The sequence below is a fragment of the Teleopsis dalmanni genome, chromosome 2 (assembly GCF_002237135.1).
Source record: "Teleopsis dalmanni isolate 2A chromosome 2, ASM223713v2, whole genome shotgun sequence".
Lineage (NCBI taxonomy): Eukaryota > Metazoa > Arthropoda > Insecta > Diptera > Diopsidae > Teleopsis > Teleopsis dalmanni.
In genome coordinates this window covers 92,450,600-92,475,108 of record NC_051847.1, presented here as the reverse complement: position 1 = coordinate 92,475,108, position 24,509 = coordinate 92,450,600, and the positions used below count along the sequence as shown (strand labels likewise).

Sequence of the window (24,509 nt, the reverse complement as noted above, 5' to 3'; positions counted from 1 at the left end):
GACTATCCAGTTATATTAAAGCGACATGATCTATTTACTATAGGATAGTGTATTTAAGTTAAAGAAAACAGTACTGAAAAGTAAAATTATTTTCAATATACTTTAAAGATATACTAATTATTCCCGTTCCGCAGTACTTAACAATCTCTTATTACAAAAGAGACCAATAGAACTATGAAGGCAATTGTAAAAATACATTGTTTTTTAATAAAACTTACAGCTTAACAATACTACATGATAATACAAATATGTATTGGCGAGATATATGTTATGAAAAATATCGATAAGTTGCTCCTTTTCCCGTCAAATATGTGAAGCACTATGAAGTTATATATCGAATTACTTCAAAGTTATTCTTAAGTTACTGACAGTATCATATATGTTATTTATAATTCGAAAGGGTATTGCGACCTTTAACACCCATTATACTATTTCTGGAGAGAATTTCCTAAGCTAAACTGTGCAATTTAAAGGTATTTATAGACCTACCAATATCTTTTGGCTTAAAATACCAGATTGCATTAGATTTAGTGAAAATTGTGTGGAGGTGCTTAACTTGATTTCTGCAAACTACAAAGCATAAACAGATAAAGTATGTATGAATACCTATGAATACCTTTTACTTCTACTTTCGATGGACTCGTGATGTACAGAATCTCAATCATTCTTTTATAGCAAGAAAACTCTTTTCTGGTTAAAATATTGTATGTATTATAAGAATTATGGTTTTAGGTTGGGCAAAAAGTATTTGGCATTTTTAATTAAAAATTAGAATTGATTTTGTATGTTTTTGATAACAAATGTTTTATTTTGTTTTTGATAATATTTTTCAATTTTTTGGCAAGGACTATCATGTACCGATGTACATACTTTTCGTAGCCCTCTTGTGACTCAAATGCCAGCAAAATACCAGTGCACATATAGAAACAGATGTTAATACTCTGTGGTACAAGTTCTAGTAACTTTACAATCAAAGCTTATCAATTTTCTCGATATCGCAAAATTTATATGGGCTATACATATAATTAACCTCTGGGTTAATTAAAGTTTCTTCTACTCATTTTATCAATTCAATCGTCATAAGTATTTGCAGGAAAAAATCAGTAAATGGTGGTAGTACATAATAGTAATTGACTTTTTTGCAATTTAGCACACATATTCCTTGTGGTCAATCCCGATAAAGCTATGAGAGAGGCTTTTTTTCAAAACTATTTGATCAAAACCATAATATCTACTTTTAATTAGTAGATATAAAAGTTCTGGTAGCAGGCTTTAAATATTTATTAATTATTTCCACGATTTAGGACAAGAAATTTAGTTTTTTCAGTTTTTAGTCTTTTACTTAAATTTTAAGAACAGAAGTAATTGAACAATTTGAAAAGTAAAAAAATATAAGGAGATATAAAGTATCTCTACCTTAACCATTACGAATCTAATCAAGCGATCATGCAACACTTCGCTATATCTCTTTTAAGTCTGTTAAGTTGCCAAATATAATAAATGTTTTTCGAGTTTTTCTGATAACAATTGATGATAAATGCTTAATTAAAAAAATTCGATGTCACATTAACTTATAGTTTCAGAATTATGGGCAAACAACGCCGAATACTTTTTAACCAACCCAATGTATAAAAAAAAAATATAAATTATTGCGATTTATACATTCTAAATTTTTTTACCATTGGCTATTATATTTGCATTGAGTTGTCCAATTAAGAATAGCAGTTGGAGTATATTTATTTTTAACTTTCTTAGAAGAGAGTATTTCCCTTAAAACTGACCGAAATCAATGATCCAGTGGTTTGTGGCGGATATATCCATACTGAATTCGAAAAGTTAAAATCATTGTTTTAAACTACTACATTTAATATAGTAAATTTTATTAAAAAGAAAACTTATCTAATAGATATAACTAATCTCTTAATTTAATATATATGCTCATTTGGCTAATGATTGTTATAAGAAGTAATTTTGAACTAATCGAAATTATTTTAGATTAAAACAGTTCTGTCATTAAATGAACTTTTCAAACTGAACTCGTATATCAAGCAATTTGTACAAATCTCCAAAGACATTTCATATATTATTAAATTAAAGTGGAATAGAACAAAATTCTTCCTTCTCAATTGAGTTGTACAAATTCGAGTCTATTTTTAAAAAAATGATTCCAACATTCTTTCGGTGTCCTTTGACAGCGGAGAAAAGTAACAAATCTAAAGCGCAAATTTTCGCTTTAATGGAACAGAAATTGGTAAGAGAAAATGTTAACTGACACCATTTTTCAGTTTTTGGCAACTTTTAAGAACTTTTCGGGGTGCTACCGAAATCACCTTCCTTGCCAAGTTTTATTGGTGTCGTTTCTGCTTATTAGACTTGGTATTTCTACACCTTTGAAGCTTACGAGAATAAATTGTGATAAATTGTTTTCGAATTTCTTCTTTCGGTTCAGCTTCTGTGACATTTAAGCGTTGGCACAAACTTTTAAACTTTGGATTTGGTTAGGAGGGAGAGGAGAGGAGATTGCTTTGGCGTCTTATGCTTCAATTTAAAATTTGCCAAAATATTACAGGATTTCTTGAGGAACTGCAGTAAGTACATTTCGTAAATTTGTAAACCAATAAAAGCTATAAAATTTTATTATAATAAAATTACGTTATAATCATTATTGGATAATTTTCATATACAAATTTATTTCAGCTTAAAGTGTTATGCTAAATGCTAAAATGCTAAAAACTAAATTTAATTAGGAGAGATTAGTTAAAAAATTCGATTTTTCTTTAATTTAATTTAATTTAATTTAATTTAATTTAATTTTTTATTTGCATTAATAAATTCATCTTTATGTTGATATCTTCCTTTGATATGAGTTTAGTGTTACTTTACTGCAATTCAAATCAGTTCGAATACAAGATTTAGATTATATATAACATATTAATAATAATGATATATTATTTACGTATCTTATTACATATAATATAATACTATATACAGTATTAATATATACTATATTTAAAATACTCTTGGTGAAGGCAAAAGCGAATTTGCCAAAACACTTTCAGAAATATACAAAAAATTAACACTCGAAATGAAAGTTATTATTCCCAAAAAATAAAAAAAAAACGAAACCGACTTTAAAATAATTTCGACGTAACAACTCAAAAATTAAGAACAAAATTACTAAATACAGAGTTAAGCGATTGTTACTTATTATAGCGTCCATATCTTTTTCGTACTGATTAGATTACAAAAATTTGTGGAAATAATTGCGATTTCAGAATCCATTTACTCTAGATCGATGTGACCATCTTATGATTTTTACAGTCTTCAAATTGTTAAAAAAATTAGATGTCTGCTTGACAAATGTAATCTTCCGATATTTTGGCCCATTTCTGAACAATCACTTTATGCAACGTATGGCATATTTTTTAGTGCTAGTCCTCACCTTGCTCTCCAAAATGGCCCAAATGGAATTGTCCTTCGAATTTGAGTATGACGAAATGAAGTGTGGAACGTGATTTTTTTCACACCAGCTTTTTCTTGGTTCACACCAGCTTTATGAGATAATGCCGAGTCATGTTGGAACGTCGATGGTCTACGACAGAAATGGATCCGTGCTCATGGCCCTTAAGCAACTTCCAAAACATTTTTGTAGATAACAAGTCGCAATTGACTTTGCCCATACCAATACTTGAGATGGATAATTATGGATAAGTCTTTAATTTTCGGCAGTTTGTTTAGTTAAGTAAACACAATCATTTTGAGAGTTTATGAACTGCTCAATGGGAAAATATTTCTCTTCAGATGTTTTAAAATTTTCCACGTTTGCCCAAGCGTAACAACTTCTATGCTATTTGGAGTCTAACTTTTTGTTCCCGTGACCATTTAATGAGAGACAGACATAAGAGCTCTGTTGAGTTCTGATAATAAATTATTCGGAAGATTTTATAGAAGTATACTTTATGTTCAGTTTTTCGAAAATTTAAGATTCTGTTTAAATTATGTGTAGATCATATCTGAACAAAATTAAACAAAACTTAACTTTTTTCTCACCTCTAAGAATGATGCATAAATGCATTTTCATTTACACATTAAATAATTTTCTGAATTAAATGCAAGTGTTTTGCAAACGGTAAAGTCCAACTACTTATGGAAATAATATAGTCTTAAGCTGAAAAGCTGAATGCAGTTTGTGTCGATTAAGTGGGGTTTTGGAAATTCATTGTCTATATGAGGTTGAATTAAATTAATTACGCATTTTGTTGTTGCTTCTTAATCGAGATAATGGGCGTTGTTGTCAACGTTTGCGATTTGTTCTTACTTGAAATATAAAGCTTAAATCCAGCTTACATAGAATTATATTATTAATTTAATAATTCTAAAATACTTTAAATAAATGCCTTCCAATTTTCATTTCGATTTTTAAATTCAATTTGAAAAAATGCTTATTGACCCATTACACGATTAATAGGAGTAAGTACCCAAATCTAAGGACCCCATTAAATGTCATTAGTAAAATTTATAAGCTGACATTTTTTATTATTTTTGATTGCCTTTTATCTTACAAGACAAAATAAAAAAAGAAATAGAAGAAAGTATGATGTCATTCGAAGGACATAAAAAATGAGTTGATACAAGAATTCGCCTGTAAAACTATTACTGATACAAGCGAGAAAATTATCATAAATTTTTAAAACAAGTATTTCGATTTTGTATGCATTTCTTCCGTTCTCTTCTGGGTTCTGTTATATTCTATCATTTTTTTTTTTGACACTAACTAAAATTAATGTACTAGAAAAAGCTGTTAAGGAAATCTGTCTGCAGCTCGTTTAATCGAAATTAATTTTTCTTTTCAGCATTTTCCTTCGAGTTAACAAACCACAAGTCCAACTGTGCCAAACCTAGGGGGGGGCACAAAAACCATCAATAACTCAAATTTAATGACAGCTTCCCATTTGACGTACGAACATGAAACTGTAAGGGGCGTGGTTGCCTTCCAGCTAGTTCAACATTAGCAATATAACAAGCAACAACGTCAAATGGGCGCCATATTGTCAATCAAAACGGAGAGCAGACATTTTAAACCGTTTTTTACTGCGGAAGCAACACTACACAGCACAACACAACACAACACAACACAAGAGAAGACAAAAAAAACATAACATGACACGCAACCATAATGCAACATGGAACGCCATAAGCATTCGAAATTCGAATAATGTAAAATCATTTGGCGGAAAATGTTAAACCGCCATTACACATTGAGAACAAATGTCATCAGATATTCGGTTTTTGTTGATGGTTTTAAATTCTAATATGAGTTCTATTAGCCAATTACGTGTTGCAAGCTATTAGCAGCAACTAATTATGACTTATTTTCTGCGATAGGCGAGAGATATATTGGAGATCGAAATAAGTATTTTCAATTTGAAGTGGTCTTAACTTCATAATATTGATAGTTCCACATTCCTTGAACAGTATTTGATAATATTGATAATACTTAATTAGAAATATAATATCATCAATTTATCAACCTTTATTTGGTTGCCTTTGAAATAGGTCCCACAGATTGTAAATAAGCATTGACCACCATCCTCCATATACGTTTCATAATCTGATTGAGTAATCGTATGCTGATTGAGTAGCTTTCAATTGATGCTAAATGCTGATTGTGGATTCATGTATAAGATTAAAAAAGATATTCTCAATGAACTCGAAAGGTCTCTTTTGAGGTGATCCTTTTAGTTGCGGGAACGACAAAAAAGGCACGGAAATATCCTGTGCATTCGATGCTTGGTCACTGAGTTTCTTGCCAAAAACTGTTCTACAACAAAATGTTTATGCCAACGCAGAACAGTTAAAAGTATAACTTTTGCAAAAACAGGGAATATAAGCTCATATTAAAACCTGTCATAGTAACACATGGCAGTACTACTTACTTACGTAAAAATAATTGTGACTATATTTTGTATGCGGGCTTCTCAAAAAATAAATTCTAAAAAATTTTTTTATATGGTATCTAGATATGTGTCGAAAACTCATATACTTCATATCCTTCATCAAAACTCCCAAAGGTTAAAAAATTTTCATTCCAATTAGAATAATTCTCGGATAACTTTGGAAAATATACATGAAGTCTGTGGTGTGTGGAAAGAGAAACACAGAATGAGGATTTGGATGTGATTATTTACGTATGTGATAAAATAATTGGAATATTTTTTATAGTGAAGAAGTTTAGAATAAACGAAACATTTTACGACAACAAACGACGACAACATTTTATTTCTCCGATCTATAATGTATATTGTTGATGATTCCATTATTTTCAAAATTCAATAAGGTTTTTTTTATATATCTTTTTGTAACAAGCAAGAGAAAAGTAATGGGTTTGATCTATAAGTTGGAAATCTCGCACCGTGACCTAGACATCTATTGTGTTCATTACTTTATCGAAATTTATTATTAATAAAGTCTAAATTATTATTGGAGTCTAAATTGTAGTACTGAACTTACTATACAAATCTATATTTCTGTATCGATAAAAGTTCTCAAGCTTCGTATTTTGTGAATTGAAACTGAAAGTCCCCATAAGTGACTTTATTTGCGATAGCCACGGCAAGTTTTTTTTTCTGATGCTTCTTTTTTTTAAGAAATGAAAACAAATCATATTTTTCTTAGCTACAGAATTGTTCCAGTTGTCCAAGCAACTGAAAAGGTATAAATCCTTTCCGGATATGGTATAAGTGTATATATAATATAAAAAAAATATAAAACTGTTAAGCCATTAATAGATAATTTCTGTTTATAGATAAAAGAACATTTTTTTCATAAAACTGTCACCATTTTAAAAATTACGTTATTAAACCAAAAAAATATTATCTTCTCCATTAGTGAAGTCGATCTTATAACCATGAGAGTGTAATAGCTATGTTAGTAAGTACCTACATATATAGGCCATAAGATATCCATGGAATATACGATATCATATTAGAAATAATTTGTTATTGTAGGAAAACAATAAAAGTTTTATTATTATTTTAAATTACTGTTATTTAATTACTTAGCTTGTAGTAAAGTGACACTCAATTTTAAAAAACTAGATTATTGACAACGAAACTTTTGCCTAATAGAGCTAAAATTGACCTCTCAATTAATAGCAGTGATGATAGGACACTGGATGGTGGGGAACCATGACGTTGAAGTGGGCATGCTTTTAAACTATATATGCAGGACCTATAGAGTAGAAGAGAAAAACGAAACAACAATACACTTTCTTGAAAAATTTCACTGATTGGCAATTTTTAGACATTCCATTATGTAAAGTCTACATTCTACGAATCTTCAAAATTTCATCTTCTTTAAAGGCTACTGTTATTTATAAATAACAGTTAAGGAAACTCTGCTACAACTAAAAGTAATCAAATCATTAAGATTTTTAGTACTTACTAGTTATTTTAGGAAATGTTGGATGTCCTCATCTTATGTTTTATTATTATTATAATATTATTTATTCTAAGATCGGTTTGAAAGTAAACACAAAACAGGCGTTCTAGTTTTCAGTTATCCGTAATAATATTTGTCTACTAATATAGTTTTAAAACTACGTGAGATGAAATTTTCACTAATACTTTATAATAATTTCATTTATTTTTAATTATTTCAAATGAAATTATAATGTCAACAGTTGATTACAGAATAAAACCACAAATTACAACTAATTAAAGCTGTATAAATACTGAAGCGTATATATAATGTGATGATCTGTTTGCTTGAAGTTGGTTGATTTTGTGTCACATGCTCAAAAGGATTATGCAAGTAAGCAAAAGTTACCCAAATCGCATAGTGGTGCAGAAATTCCCGAAAATTAATTCAGTATCACGTTTTGCACATTAATTCCATGGCAGAAAACTGAGCTTTCGGAGTTAAGCAAATGCTTCAATTCATCAACCTTCTCAACTACTACTGAGCCTGAATGCTTCCAAGCAAACAACGTTATTTCGTTAGGGCAGCAAATTTGTTTATGGCAGAAGTGGGCAAACAAATTTTATTAAATGTAAATTCGTGTGTGATAAATAACCACGTGGATGCATACCACACCATAATTAAAGTGGATAAATCAGCATAATTGGAAGACTGCCTTCTTCCTCCTAGATATGCAATGGAAACAAGCAAACCTGAACTGCTAATGGTCACAGTATTAACTCTGCACACAATCAACTCTGCATACAAAAAGAATGTTATGTGGTATCAGGTTGGATAATAAACAAAAAGTAGAATACTATATCTTGAATATTTCTTTCTAAATACTATACCTTAGTTAAGAGCAAATATATCCAGAGTAATATCAATGGAAGCACAACCAGATCAATAAGTCGACAACTACAACGGCGAACGAAGAGATATGACAAAGATTAGATATAAATATATTCTGAAAATCATCAAAACTAAACAGCATAAATAAAATTATGCGGAAATAAAGCTAACATCCTTAATTTAATTTATCACTTTAAAATTGATAATTTATGTGATGGTTTTAGATATAAAATGTATGAACTATGACTCAAACAGTTTTTTTCAAATACTTTTAACAAAATTGTTTAGTTTTCTTCTTCTACATTGCTATAGGACATATTTTCAACAAATGGTGTCTTAAAAATATTAAAATTTTCAGAATTAGCAGTCTAACAGCCTAGGTCAGTCCAATATGTGGCACTAACCTAGATTTTGCATTAATACTTGGCTTCTAAGCCCTAGCTTCTAAACAAACAATCTCAGGTGAAAATCGTGTGATTACTTCCAATAGAGATTGATAAGCTAAGAACATACATATTTTTTTACTATTCTCTGAATGAATTGATTATGTCAATAGCATTTTGCAACATCTTGATGAAACCACATATTAAACACGTCGAAATCATCTAGCCAAAACCACTATAAAAACAGCAATTTATGTTGACATCTTAATTGGTGGTAAATGCAATATCATCATCACTTGAAAGAAATATGGTCAAATCATATCACCAGACCATAAACCGCATCAAACTTCAAATTTTTGTGGCTGCAAACGTGTTTCATCATCAGCATGAACAGTTATTTTGCTTTGCTTAAATTGAGAAGATTTTGTTGATTAATAAAATCATTTAATCAAATAAAAGCTTCACTCCCAAAATTATTTTTAAATTTTTACAGAATAAAAAAATTTCAATTGGTTCAAGTTCTTGACTGATTTTTATGTGTCTCAACACGTGAATAGGTATGAAGAATATTCAATGTGGCGCTATACGCAAATTCGTACAATATCCTTCGGATTATTCTTGATTTGCTTCTATATTACGAATAGAAGCGTCATACGTCGATTATGTGGACCATGCAGATTTAATATTTTTGAATTAAATTTCAACGATTTCCATACTCTATGCAACTGCGTGTCTTCTCATATTACTCTGTATGAGAGTATCTCACATCAAGAAAGTATAGAGCAGTGAAAAGCGTTTATACTAAACCAAACTCTTCAGATACATGATATATTTCCTAACTCCACTTACAACTGACGCATCAGCTAAATGAAATAAATATTTAGCTGACGGTCTAGGTGTATTAATATTATTGGACCTGTGATAAATAAGGAAAAAATGAAACAGCTTCTGTCAACAAACCAATTTCCTGATTCTCTTGAGACCAACAACACTGTGTACAGTGTTGTGTACAGTGATGTAAAGATGTTACGATCATTCGAGAAAAAAATTTATAGACCCATACGAGTTGACAACGAGTACGGATTAAGATGGCATGATAAGCTGTACCAGCTATACCCCGATATTGTGCAAATTGAAGAATATGATTCCGCTTAAAATGTATTTGATTTGGAACTCGTTGGTGGAACATCCGTAGCAGACGTCAGCATCTTTATTGAAAGGTTCAGGTCACCAATGACATGAATGCACTTGGCATCTCTAACTGGCGACATATGTTTAGTATAGTTTTGGAAGTTACTGAACCCGTCCAAAGAAGATGCGATATGTAATGTTGGCAACTCTGCCAAGATGACAGTTGACAGATAAAGTAACATTTACATTTTAACATTTTAATTCTGTCAGTTATTTTGAACTTGTGAAATAATAATAACTTGGAGTTTTTTTGAATAAATAAATATCTAAATTATACAGATATAACAGTGGCGACGAGGATATTTTTTTTTGGAATTACATTGAAAAATATATGTACACAAAAAAAAAATGAATCCACAAGAATTCAAGTTATTTTTCCAAGAAATGCAAAACCAACGTGCGAAAGACACCGAAGCAATGCGTGAACTTTTCAAGGAGTGTTTGCAAATGAAAATGCATACTGAAGCAGTTCCGAAAACAGAAAAACCGGAGCAAACAATGGAGATTTTAGCATCGAGTCTAACGGAATTTGTTTATGATCCAGAAAATAACTTGACATTTGAAACGTGGTATACGAGGTATGAAGATTTGTTCTTAGTAGATGGTAGCAAACTTGATGACGCAGCGAAAGTCAGGCTTCTATTAAGGAAACTCAGTACAACTGTGCATAATAAATATATGGACTTTATTTTGCCTAAGCATCCACGTGAATATAATTTCACTACAACAGTGGAGAAATTAAAACAACTGTTTGGACTCCAAAAGTCACAATTCAGCTTACGCTATAGCTGCTTACAGTTAACCAAACCACCAGATGCAGACTATACTACGTACGCAGCTGAGGTTAATAAACAATGTGAAAATTTTAAATTGAATAGCCTGTCACTGGACCAGTTCAAATGTTTAATGTTCGTATTGGGGCTGAAATCGGAAGCAGACTTCGAAATAAGAACCCGAATATTGACCAAACTGGACACAGAAGCTGATACCATCAACTTGGAAAAACTTACAAACGAGTGTCAGCGTATTATTAATTTAAAATCCGACACAGCGCTGGTAGAAAATAAATCACGTGAAAATCAGGTGAATCGAGTACAAGCAAATAAGCTTAAGAACAATCACAAACCGAAAACACCATGCTGGTTTTGTGGAGCAATGCATTATGTGCGTGACTGCCCATACAAAAATTATAAATGCGAAGACTGTCACAACATAGGCCATAAAAAAGGTTATTGCAAAGCGAAAAATTTATCAAAATCAAAATGCAATAGCAACAACAAAAATAATAGCAATGGTAAAGCAAAAACATTTTCACAGCCACGATCCAACAGTATATACACAACGAACAGCATCACAGCTTCACAGCGTAAATATGTCCACGTTAAAATCAACAATGTGCGAATCAAATTGCAATTTGATACTGCATCGGACATAACTATCATTTCAAAATTTAATTTCGACAAATTAAATATTTTAAATACAATGGAAGTACAACCAGAATCTGCTAAAAGTGCAACTGGAAACTTACCATTGTACGCAAAATTTACATGTGATGTGCAGTTAAAAGACACAATTAGAACACTTACGTGCTTCGTTACAACGATCGATTTGAACGTATTCGGATTGGACTGGATAACTGCTTTTCAACTTAGCGATATGACGCTTAATGCTATTTGCAGCCAAATTTCAACAACAAAACAGGCAAGTAATGTTTCAATAAAGTCGTCAAATTGCAAATTTCTTCCGGAAAAATTATTTCCAGAACTTTTCGATAATGCTATGGGTCTTTGTAATAAAACTAAGGCACATTTAATTATTAAACCAAACTGTCAACCTGTTTTTCGACCTAAGCGCCCGGTAGCATACGCAGTTCAACATTTGGTTGAAGAAGAAATCAAGCGACTTCAAGATCTCGACATTATCGCACCCATCAATTACTCTGACTGGGCCGCACCAATCGTAGTTATCAAAAAGCCAAATGGTAGCATTCGTATTTGCGCTGATTTCTCAACTGGTCTTAACGACGCGCTTGAATCTTACAAGTATCCACTACCGCTTCCAGAGGATATTTTTGCAAAAATTAGCAATGCAACAGTATTTAGTCATATAGACCTTTCGGACGCTTTTCTCCAAATCGAAGTTGATAGCAAATCGCAAGAACTTCTCACAATAAACACGCATCTAGGTTTATTCAAATACAAGCGTATGGTTTTTGGCGTCAAAACTTTTCCGGCAATTTTCCAACAAATTATGGATAAAATGCTTGCGGGCTTAGATTGCGCAGCAGCTTACATTGACGATATCTTTGTCTCAGGTAGAAACCAACAAGAGCATGACAACAACTTACATGAAGTTCTACAACGTATTTATCAATACGGGTTTAAACTCAAGATCGCAAAATGCAATTTTTCAGTTCCTGAAATTGCTTACTTGGGATATATTGTCAGTAAAGACGGCATTCGCCCAGATCCAAAAAACATTGAAGCAATCAAGACAATGCCTGCGCCAACCAATCAATCCGAACTTAGATCACTCTTAGGTGCTATCAATTTTTATGGGAAATTCATAAATCACATGCGCAAATACCGAGGACCATTAGACGAACTACTTCAAAACAACAAGCAGTGGCAATGGACGGAACTTCATCAACGCTGTTTGGATGGTTTCAAGCAAATTTTGTCATCAGAGTTATTATTAGCGCATTACGATCCACTAAAAAACATAGTAGTCGCTGCAGATGCATCTAACTATGGGCTCGGAGCTTGCATTTTTCATGAAGCTGACGACGGTTCAATGAAAGTAATATGTCATGCGTCCAGATCACTAACGCCCACAGAAAAACAATATAGCCAAATAGAAAAAGAAGCTCTTGCGCTTATTTTCGCGGTTACGAAATTTCACAGAATGGTTTTTGGGAGAAGATTCAAACTTCAAACAGATCATAAGCCTCTTCTAGCTATATTTGGTGATAAAACGGGAATTAAGGTGTATCAAGCAAATAGACTTCAACGTTGGGCAATTAAACTGATTGCATACGACTTCGAATTAAAGTTTATTTCAACTAACAGTTTTGGGTATGCAGACGTTTTATCACGACTCATACATAACACAATCAATCCTTCAGAAGACTATGTCATCGCTGCAGTAGAGTTTGAAATTGAAAGTAAACAAATTTTACATAACTCACTTGATAAGCTGCCGCTTACCAGCAAAATGATTACTTACGAAACAGCTAAGGACAAGGTTTTAGCTAAAATTCTCGAATATGTAACTGAAGGATGGCCATCAAACTGCAACAACAGTGAGTTAAAAGCTTACTTTAACCGAAAAAACGACATATGTATAGTTGACGGATGTTTAATGTTCGGACAACGCATTATTATACCTCAAATTTTCCGAAAGCGCATTCTTAAAGAAATTCACCGAGGTCATCAAGGCATAGGTCGTACCAAAGCCATCGCGCGGAACTACGTTTATTGGTCAAATATCGATCACGATATTGAAGCAATGGTGAAAAGTTGTTCAAATTGTGCCGCAGCAGCTAAAATGCCCACAAAAACAACTTTACATCCTTGGCCAAAACCTTCTGATTCTTGGGAACGGCTCCATATTGATTATGCAGGACCAATAGATTCATACTACTATTTGGTCGTAATCGATGCGTTCTCAAAATGGCCAGAAATTATACAAACAAAATCTATAACAGCAACTCAAACAATTTCCAGCTTGAAAGAAATTTTCGCTAGATTTGGGTTACCGAAGACAATAGTTTCAGACAATGGTACTCAATTTGTGAGTCACCAATTTCAACAGTTTTTAGCGGAAAACGGCATTAGTCATATACGAAGCAGTCCGTACTATCCCATGTCAAATGGACAAGCCGAAAGGTTTGTGGATACTTTAAAGCGAGCACTCAAAAAGTTAAATGGGAAGGGGGTAACTGCTGAAAATCTTCAAACATTTCTACAAGTTTACCGATCAACTCCGAATAAGCAAAATGAGGACAGTAAATCGCCAGCTGAAGTTTTACTAAAAAGAAAAATCCGTATTAAACTTGACTTGATTAAACCAACGCTGGTGTCAGACCCAAATGTCAAGTTTAAAAACAAGTGCGATACACAACTCAAAATGAAAGCGCAATTTGACAAAAGGCATGGTGCAAAGCCAAAGTTTTACGAAAAACAAGAGCTCGTTTATGTCAACATATTCAAAAACAAACACTTTGAATGGACAAAAGGTAAAATAATCGAACGCATAGGTAACGTCATTTATAATGTTCGCTTACAAAATGGCAAACTTATTCGTGCACATGCCAATCAAATTCGTGACCGTAAAGATCAAGAAAATGAGTTATCTTTAGAAATATGTACTTCCGAAGATATCGCCAACGAAAAGTGTTTAGTTGATGCATTTGGCCTCTACGAAACAACACCTAAAGATGTGGTCGAAATAACTAACAACAACATGGTTTCGACTCCAGATCAATCTTTCAACAAAGTAACTGAGATTGCAATCCCTCAAACTGAGAAGCACAATGAGGCAGTTGTTCCGTATACCCGACCAAGGCGTACTAGACATCCTATTGACCGTTATAGACCCTAGAATCACCGCATTGGAGATTTAATCTCAAAAGGGGAGGTGTTGGCAACTCTGCCAAGATGACAGTTGACAGATAAAGTAACATTTACATTTTAACATTTTAATTCTGTCAGTTATTTTGAACTTGTGAAATAATAATAACTTGGAGTTTTTTTGAATAAATAAATATCTAAATTATACAGATATAACATGTAATTTAAAAGTTACGAGATATTTAAAATTGTGTTTGATCAACTTATGAGCGTCTATCTATATTAAGCAATTCTCCTTGTGGTGAATAGTTAGATTATTGTATTAAAAGCAAATTTAAGTATTCAAAGTGTTAAAAGGGCGCCACTAGCTAGTATATTATATCGCTTTATGAATAGCACATTGCTGCTACAAAACTCGAGAAGACATGGTGAACATGACGCGAGGTCTAAGCGGATATGTCAACCAAAATGAGAACGTATAAAAAATCAAACAGCTTAAAAGTCGCGTGGTAATAAAAGAGTTAACTCTAAGATACTCTAAGATATTTATTACCCAAAAGATACATATTGTGATGCCCTTAGCGATGTTGGAAAGTGCAATTAGGACATTATTAGAGCTGAGTATTCATCACAAGATATATAACCCAAAAAGTGTTTACCTTGTTAAAGTATCTTTACGATATAGCTATCACTGGCATTTACGATAGTGCATCTTTGCTGAAAATACCAAGTATGGATAACTTCTTAGTCCGTTAGCTCAATTAGATTGCCATAGTTAGCATATCGTAGTGTCACCACTGCTCATTTATATTAATCACTGCTCATGTATATTAAAAATCATACGAGTAGTCATATAACTACAGTTGGAAATACTGCCATTATATCGGATATCACTGAAAAAATGTCTTTAAATACTTTCTAAATCATTATAAAGATATGTTTTCCGCAACAACTTTCATGAAGTAAGTAATGACTTTAAGGTATAATATTATTACTTGTTTTTTTTTAATTTTAATAAAAAAAATTCAACTCCTTTTTGTTTCAGGAACTAGTCCCTTGGTTTTACTTCTGCGAATAAATGTTCTTATCTCAGTCTTTTCTTCAGTCATCAGCGATAATTGTGAACTGATGAAGACATAAAGAGATGAAGGAAAAATTCATGTAGCGTGTCTGCAATCAATTTGCTTAACCAGTATGTTTATTAGCCAACACGACTAACAGGACTTACACGGCTTACACCAATAATTTCCGTTTGTTTTGTTCCTTAACTTATCAGTGACTTCGAAGAACACATTTCGTTTTTGTTGTGCTCTAAGCTTTTATCGGAGCACAATGCGATAACCACATTTAGCGTTGCTTGCCACTAACACAAAACTGTATTAGTTGTGAGACGAAAGCCGCACGAAGTGCTTTTCAAATGGAAATCATGAAAATCCTATCCACTTCCAACTTCACTCAACTGGAAATCCATCATAATCATAATCAAAATTATCGTCAATGGCATTGCCTTTGCTGTTGATGTGACTGTTGCAGCTGACGTCGACATTGACGTTATTGTCATAAGTTGGCTTTTCAGGCTGAATCATAATTATTGCAGCAGTTGACGTTGCCATTGTCGCTGTGGTTGTGGTTGTCGTTGTCGTTGCTAACGCTGTTGACGTTGCGTTATGTCGTCATTGACTTTATTAAGCGGCAATGAAGTCAAGTGGAATTAAGATTTCATTACCGTACATGCACGAGATGTGATTTTATTGTTGCCTTAATTTTAGTTTTCAGCGCGTTTTCCAGCTTCCTTCTGTGGGTGCAGAACCCACTATTCTCATTTACCGCCAGGCGTTTATTGTGCTTTCCTTGTTGCTTCAGCTGCTGCTGATATTTGCCTTTCTGACTCTTCATATCTTGGTGAGTCAAAGGACAACGCCGCAGTTTCATGCATGTCTGTGTCTTCTTGTAGCCTAATTTATGTCTTCAAGCTGCCTTAACTTTAACTTTTAAATAAATGCCTTTTTAGTTTTATACAAGTATAAATCTTTGACGTTATTTATATCTTCTTAAAAAGTTTCTTCAACTTCAACTTTTTTGGAACTTAAGAATTTACTTAATATTTGGAATGGTAAACAAAACATCCTTGTCCTCGCCTTAACCCACAAAACTTACACATAAAGAAAATCAATTTAGTCATCGCTCTCTGGTTGAATAATGCAAAATGCTTGGATGAACATGTAAAATATTAATTTCAATATTTTCAATTTTATTAAATGGTGCTTATATGCATGGAATATTACCCAATATATTCACTATAATAAGGACGCTTAACGAATACAAATTAAATTTTTTATTTAATATATAATTTGCAATGTAATCATGTAGCATGTATTTATACGGGTTGTAGTCAAGATATAATGGGAACTTTAACTTTAACGCGAGATCTATCTAATTAATGCTATCGAGCATTTTTTGTGTATTGGTTGCCCTGTCAGTTAGCTATCAAGCAGTTGCTAATAAGTTAGCAACTTACACTTACAAAGTTAGATTTGTAAGTTAGCGTCTTTTGCAATTTTTTGTGCGACAAAATGTTAGATCAGTAAATTTTGAGAAAGTATTTTGTTAAAGAAATATGGACGGATAGGGCATAAATTACGTAAACCCTATGATGACATTACGCACACTGCGTTAACCTGAAAATCTTAAGGAATACGATGCAGAAGCAAGCCTGAAATAACCTGAAGGAAAATGATACTTCATGAAACTGGCAAATTGGTTAACGAATTTTAACAAATAGTACAAAATAGAAAATGTCGAAAAACTTTTGAGTATGTAGTATGAAATACTAAATAAATATGGAAAATAATAAATAAAGCCGAAAGCCAGCTATATTTCTTCCGAAGATTTTCATTTCATCAATGCAATACCATAATTAGTTTATTCTATACATATGAGACTCTTCCACTTAAAAAGAGATGGAATAGTCGTTGGATAGCATACAAATACTTTTTAAATAAATTTCAAATACTACATACAATATTATTTCACTCTTTACACTCCTAAAAATAGAAGATTATTCATTATTCAATATTCAGATTATGTAGTGTATTAAAAACATAGTAAAATTGTATTGCAGATCTCTGTCTGTATTACAGTGGAAAAAGCATGACAAAGCGATTAAGCGGTGATTTTATGTTAATACTCAGATTTAAAGAGCTTCATCAAAATCTTCGTCAGAGATTAACGGAAGGAACTGTGCTTTTGGAATATCTGAGAATCGAAATAGATAAATTTGACAAGTGAATACATTGATCAACTATGATATTGGTCACCTTCATAACCTAATAAATTTTCATAAATTGGATTTGATTTTATTGGATTTTAAAGTACCAAAAAAAAATGGGTGCACTTAGAAAAATATGCTCTAACCACTTACTAATTATATTGACCTGATCATTTTATTAAAAAAATTTTTACTCCTGTGGTAAAGATGATATAAAAACCAAGATGTGGTATGGTTGAACCAACAAGATGCGTCGAATAAGAATATATTGCACTGAGATTTAGTTAAAATCTGGTTAAATCAAACAAATTATTTTTCTGAGTGTATGTGCCAAATTTCACATCTCCTAGTAACATATCTTGAAAAATATCTTTACATATTTAAGAAGGAAATAGTTTTGTTATATCTCAAAAATTTTTTTAAAAATTTCAAACATTAAAAGTCCCTGAATTATAAACATTTTGTAACAATTTTTCAACTTTAATCATTTTCAAAATTTTTCATATATATTACTACATCATTTTACTATTATTATTATAAAATGTATATTATAAACTGTGTTATAATTTTAACTTACCCTGAAATTCTTTGCGTGCTGCACTCACTGACGTCACTATATTCGCTACATGTCCCAACACGGTTGCGAATAGCATCAATCCAAATAGCAATTGCAATATCACAAATATATATTCACCCTTTGATCGCGGCTTCGGTAAGTCCCCGATCGTTGTTAAAGCTAACGTACACCAATAATAACTTTGTAAATATTGTTTAACTACATCGGCCGATTCGGAATCATGATATACCCAATTCCTTGACCCGAATCCATTATTTTTATGTATAATATGATACAGACACCCGTTCCAATGGAATATCACAAGTAGGTAATGTATCAATGCAGTCGAACGAAATAGGTTTGGATAGTTCGTATGCCGTTCAGTACGATCCATAAATGCCCAAAATCTATAAATTTTAACCAAACGAAATGAACGCAATATGGAATTGAATCCAATCGAAAGATATAAAAAATCTAATGGCAGTAAGCATAAGCAATCGATGTAGAAGGTTGTTGAATTCATATAGTGTTGACGTAGTTTTGTGGCATCAGTTTGTAGGACACCATCCTCCAGATATCCGGTACGAAAATGAAAAAATATATCTATAAGATATAAAAAATCCGAAAAGTAATCCAGACAAAACCAAATAAATATTGTACGTCTATTGATCTCTTGAAAGGCGAAACGATAGATTATCACCCAGAAATTATATAGGAACGCTAGTGATACTACCATTGACCAGTAGTAGCACAAACGCCCCGCAGGATCGAACACAAAGTGGAATTTTCGCGAGGCAGTGGCAGCTCGAAACCGCTGCGAGGCGCTTCGATGCAATTGTTGATGTTGTTGTGTTTGTAACTGTTGTTGTTGCTGTTGTTGATGCTGTTGATGATGTGAATGTGTGACAGATGTTGAATGTTTTAATGCATATTGTTGTTGTTGTTGCTGTTGCTGTTGTAGCTGTTGATGGCTATGCTGAACAGTTGTAGTGGAGGCTCCCGAACGTGAGCGGGGATATCTAAAAAAATTAAAAGCGGCTATAATCAAAATTTAAAAACAACGAAAAAAAGGATGTATATCTTCTGCAAACATATTTATTGCAATAATTAAAACATCGTTTAAAGGCACTGATGATCAATATACTCGCATAAGCGTTCAAAAAAATCAAATAGTTATCTTAAGTGCGAGTTTTATTATTACATTGAAATACAATCCTTTAAAAATTTGATTGTGCAGCTAAAAAAATGCACTAAAAATGCAGTGAAGGAATATTGCACAAAGAAAATTGAATTTCCTTCCATTACGAGCGTTGCGCTCGGCGGTGTGTGGATGCGCCATAAGGACCTTTTTGTTAAAGTTGCGGAATTTTTGTGTGCTTAAACCGAAACACACATGCATATTCCCACAAAAGGAATAAAAGTATATAAAAAATATTATTTGACGATAGTCGAAATTGCTTTTGTTGAAAATACTATCGGGAAAATGGAAATTTAATACTCTAGAAAATACGTGAAAAGTGCACACTTTCGCAAAATGTATTTTGTTGTGTTTATTTTTGCGATTGCATTATCTCACAATTGAAATTTTGTTTCAGGAAAACAATATAAAAAAAATACGCGAGATAATAGGAAAACTTTTCTGAACACACATCGTCAAAATGGAAGCCAAATCGGAATTATAAGAATACCCGTGTATGAAATCCTTATAAAACAAAAGATACTTTTCAAAAAAATTGTTTAAATTAATTTAAATATATATGCATTGCTAATGGTATTTGAGGGTTTTCGGGCTAAGGCCCCTATGCACTGCGACCAGTTTGATCTATTGTGCACAATATATGCATTGCTAAGTATATATGTTTATATTCCAAAACATATTGAAATGAGCCCGCCAAAAAAATTTGCTGACTCACAACAAGCACAGTTTGATTACGCGTACATAAATCAATTAATGTCAGATCACCGGTTACCCAAAATTGCTACAAAATATTTGTCCCAAACAATATCGTAGTTCTTTGCCTAGTGGAATCTGGTAAGAGTTGAACACAGAATTAAACTTTATCTTTTTGACACAATTGTTGGGGTTAAACATGCTATGCTTTGAAAAATCGATATAGCATACAGAAACCACTTCGAAAAGCAAGTATGTATTATTAATACAATAAACATATATAAAGAGTGAGAGGTTCATTTAAGGTCATGACAAGATTATGTATACAACAGATAACGAGTTCTCACTACCTATGATATGGTATTGTCTTCATTTCAGCAATCCTTCTACTACCAATTAAATTTGGTTATTTTTAAGTCGAAATATATACCTAAACTATTGCTCGAGTATAATGGGAGGGGGATCGATTACTGATAAGTATTAATAATTTATAGGTTACAATATAAACATTTAAAAATGAATTTTTCAGCTTATACTACCTTAAAAAGATACACAGAAGTGTGTATATAAAATGTAAATTATTTGAATTTTATTAAATCAGTATTATTACTCACCTATCAGTTCCATTACAAAAATTCCCACTAAATTGATTGCTTCCCGCAAAGCCACCACTTAAAGTGTTATCTTGTGACCCGCGTGCAGTTGAACGATTCCAAGAGCCAAGCAAAGGTTGCTCGCCACTACTTCCTGTTTTCAGACGCCCACGTGCTTTGTGTCGCTGTTTGTTGTGAAGTAAATCCATTTCGGAGGCAGTGCTTACGGTAGCCACATGAGGATTGGAGGCACGTGATGCGCATGGTGTGGCTAAACTGTCGTGTGATGTGAAGAAACCTTGTTGTGAGACACTTTGACCAAATTTTGGCTGAGACATGCCAAACTTTGATCCTAAATCTGTAAAGGAAAATACTTCGCATTATTTATGTGCGTAAGGATTTATATGTGATTTAGATGAAAGCGATGATATGCAGCTAATATATTTGATTCATAAATAAAAAATTAATATTTTAACTAATGAGATTCCTAGCTTAGCATTAATGTATAATGTAAGATTATTATGATATTAGAGGTAGGCGAAACGCAAAATGACAAACTGATATAAGAAGTCAAGAATCTATGCTTCCCAAAAATATTTTTTATTTAATCCCTTGATGTTTCCTATTCAACGGATTATTCTAATGTATTAAGCAATGAAATGAAAATGAGTTAAAGGAGCAAAATTATAAATGCAAATGTCATGTAACATTCTTCCATGCCCTTTTTGCATTTAAATTTATGGTGAAATATGCACACAAAATAGATTTTTCGGTTTGAACTCGCTTACCTAAGAAACTTTGGCGATCGATTGAAAATCGACGTAAACTACCCAAATCAATGCATTGGTCATCACCAGTCATAGTTGGTGTGATCGATAATTCAGTTGTGTGGAAAGCACTGATGCCTGCCCTCCCGACACCACTACCACCACTCGCACCAGCACTACTGCCACCAAAACAGCCAAGTGTGTTGCCGTAGAAGCTTCCATCAAGCTCCGCCATTTGTTGCTCATGCACCGTTAGAGGTTGTATGGAACGAGAGCTAGTGTCACGATAAAGTGGACGCGGTGAAGGCACCAAATGTCTTAGTGTGCCATTCAGTGAGAGTCGTGGATGCATGATTTCAGGATAACTGGCGCGTGGTTTTTGTGAGATTCCTGACAGTTGAAGTGTTTCTTTTTGTTGCTCTTGGTCTGTTGTTTTTAGCGATGAATAATTACGATCTGAGTTTTTGTTTTTGGTCGAATTACCAAACATTTTGGATGTTTTCGTGTCTGTGGTTGAAGTTGTAGGAGGTGTTCTTGAAATTGTTGGTGTTTTACTGCTAGTTTCAATGTCAGTTATTATTTGTTTTTTCGTTAGTAGCAACCGCTCCTCTTCATCGTGGCTATGAAAATAACCGGAAGTTGGTGATGATTGTATATCTTAGTTCGTTTAAATGGAAATTGGGTTTGGTGGATTGGATATGTGTTGAACGCCGGAAACAAGAAAAATGGAACTGGGTTATTATATTGAACTATTTTTGTTTTTATTGTACAATAGCTCTAGAGCTATATTTAACCATATACACAATTGTGGTGGTTGAAGTAGTGGTGGTGGTTGTGGTTGTGGTTGTGGTTGTGGGGGTAGTGACAGTTATGTACTAATTGTGGATTTACAGTGGTAACACACACATTCATCTAAAATATACTAAATTTAAAAATTGGGATGTGATTTGAATGGGAAGTGTCGTGACATGCAGATTGTAAATTATTTGCGAAAAAAGGTTTAATATTTAAAATTAATAGAAAATATGCAAGAATAAAATATAACACATATACGGTATATACCCGTACTTAATTTTTTTTATAAAATGCTATTCAAAATACATGAAATGAGTACTTAGAATACAAAAAAATATGTGAGTATCGTTTATTTATACACAATATGCTTATACCAAGTTGAATATATATTATGAGCGTTTTTTCTAAAATTTGTTTGTTTGAGACTTAAATCTTCTATTATTTCTTAATGAGTATAAATGTTCTCCTGCGAAATAATTATACACGTCTCTTTGAATAACAATCTCATTAGTTTAGGAACTATTTAGCTATTTAATAGAGCTAAACGAAGAACAATAAGTTTAATTTAAGTTTGATTTGAACACCTACTATATGAATTACTGAAACTGGCGTATGTATCAAAAATAAATCTTGGAAGAATAATCTTATTTATCAACCATACAGTGTGGTTTTAAAAACAAAAATCTTGCAGAATGCAAACTTACTGGGTATATCTATTTGATAACAAATTTTAATAGAATCAGCTATAAAAGCAATGTGACATACATTATTATATGTATTGATAGCTGTAGCTTATTTCTCAACGTTTCAATATTTAAAGTGAACTTTTTACATTGATACACTAACGAAAAATAAACACGCCGTCTAGTTCCAAATTCTATATGTAGTCTTTACATTCATTTCACAAACAATAGCTAACAACAAATAAATGAAAAGATAGATTGTTTCGTAAAAATTTCTAACTTGAAAGCCCCGTACCTGTAAAACTATACTATATTAACATATAGCTCAATGGAAAAGTTTGTAAAGAGTGGCCGACTTTATATTAATCCGTTGCCAAGGTATGTCTTGAACATCGGTAGCATGCCAAACCCAATTACCAGAACTTTATCTACGGATATCCTTTTGATACGCGTCAGTTGGATAGAATTGGAAACTCCCTGTCAGTAGAACTAACCAATTTTTCTGGTTCAATAGAACTCCTTACTCATACTCCTTTGCTCTTAATTAGCTTGAAATATTTTAAGTTTAATAGCTGTTAATCTTAGCTGTACGTATATACCTATGCTTTCAGTTATTATGAAATTAACTTTAACTTATTAGAAGAATTTTTTACTACTATTTAATAATGATTTAAACTTACTTATTGAGATGAGTATTTTTGAATTTATATTGAAGCAACACGTAAGGAAGGGAGCAAGGGAGTTAAATATTCAATCATTAAGAATATTTGAAACTTTTTACCCACAACATCAATGTTTAAATTTATTTTCATGAAATATAATGTTTATATATGTTTTTAGTTAATTAATTTAGTTACTTAAACAAACTTAAATTATTTATTTGCATTTCATTTATTTTATTTTGATTAAATTGTAAACAAATCCTTTTCAGAATCCTTATGCAAAGATAAATTACACATAGGGAAATGAACAACTTCAACGAAGGCAAGTTTGATTTGAAATTCATTAGAACACTTAATAAAATTTCATGTATCAAATTCACGATAAGTGATTGAGTAAAAGATACACAAAAACTATTTAGAAGTATCTCGACAAAAGAATGACATACTTGTATAGCAAAAGACACACTTCATTTCATTAATAATGTATTTCAATGAACCAGAGTGAGACTTACACACCACAAACTTGTAAACTGGCATTCAGTCTGGAGGAGTTAAATATAACTCTGTCAACTCAGTCAGGTTAAGCACGTCTACTTGCGTCCTATGAATCGAATGCCATTGGGTTTGGAACGATTTATTCGCATATCTGAAATGTAAAGAGTCTTCTGCGAAAACATTAGACATTTCAGCTTCATTTTATATTATCCTTGCACTTATGTATAAATTTTTAGTACCAATTCGATTGAACTTTAATGCATTATTCGTTATATTTGCCATGCAACTAAAGGCTTTCCGATGCTTTTATGTTCTGATGAAGCTTAACGGTTTATTGCTTTCAT

The 24,509-nt window shown here is 32.3% G+C and overlaps 2 protein-coding genes across 4 annotated transcripts in view; both read right to left on the bottom strand.

Moving 5' to 3' along the window:
- The window catches only part of LOC119686161 (filamin-C), a 585,474-nt gene that overhangs the window by 367,522 nt on the left and 193,443 nt on the right, over positions 1-24,509 (bottom strand). The window lies entirely within an intron of this gene.
- The window catches only part of LOC119686167 (cGMP-gated cation channel alpha-1), a gene marked incomplete at its 5' end in the record, with an annotated part of 172,249 nt that overhangs the window by 53,293 nt on the left and 94,447 nt on the right, over positions 1-24,509 (bottom strand). The window contains 2 exon segments of the mRNA XM_038100669.1: positions 18,301-19,298; positions 20,785-21,121. Of these exon segments, the coding sequence (XP_037956597.1) occupies positions 18,301-19,298; positions 20,785-21,121 (1,335 nt within the window).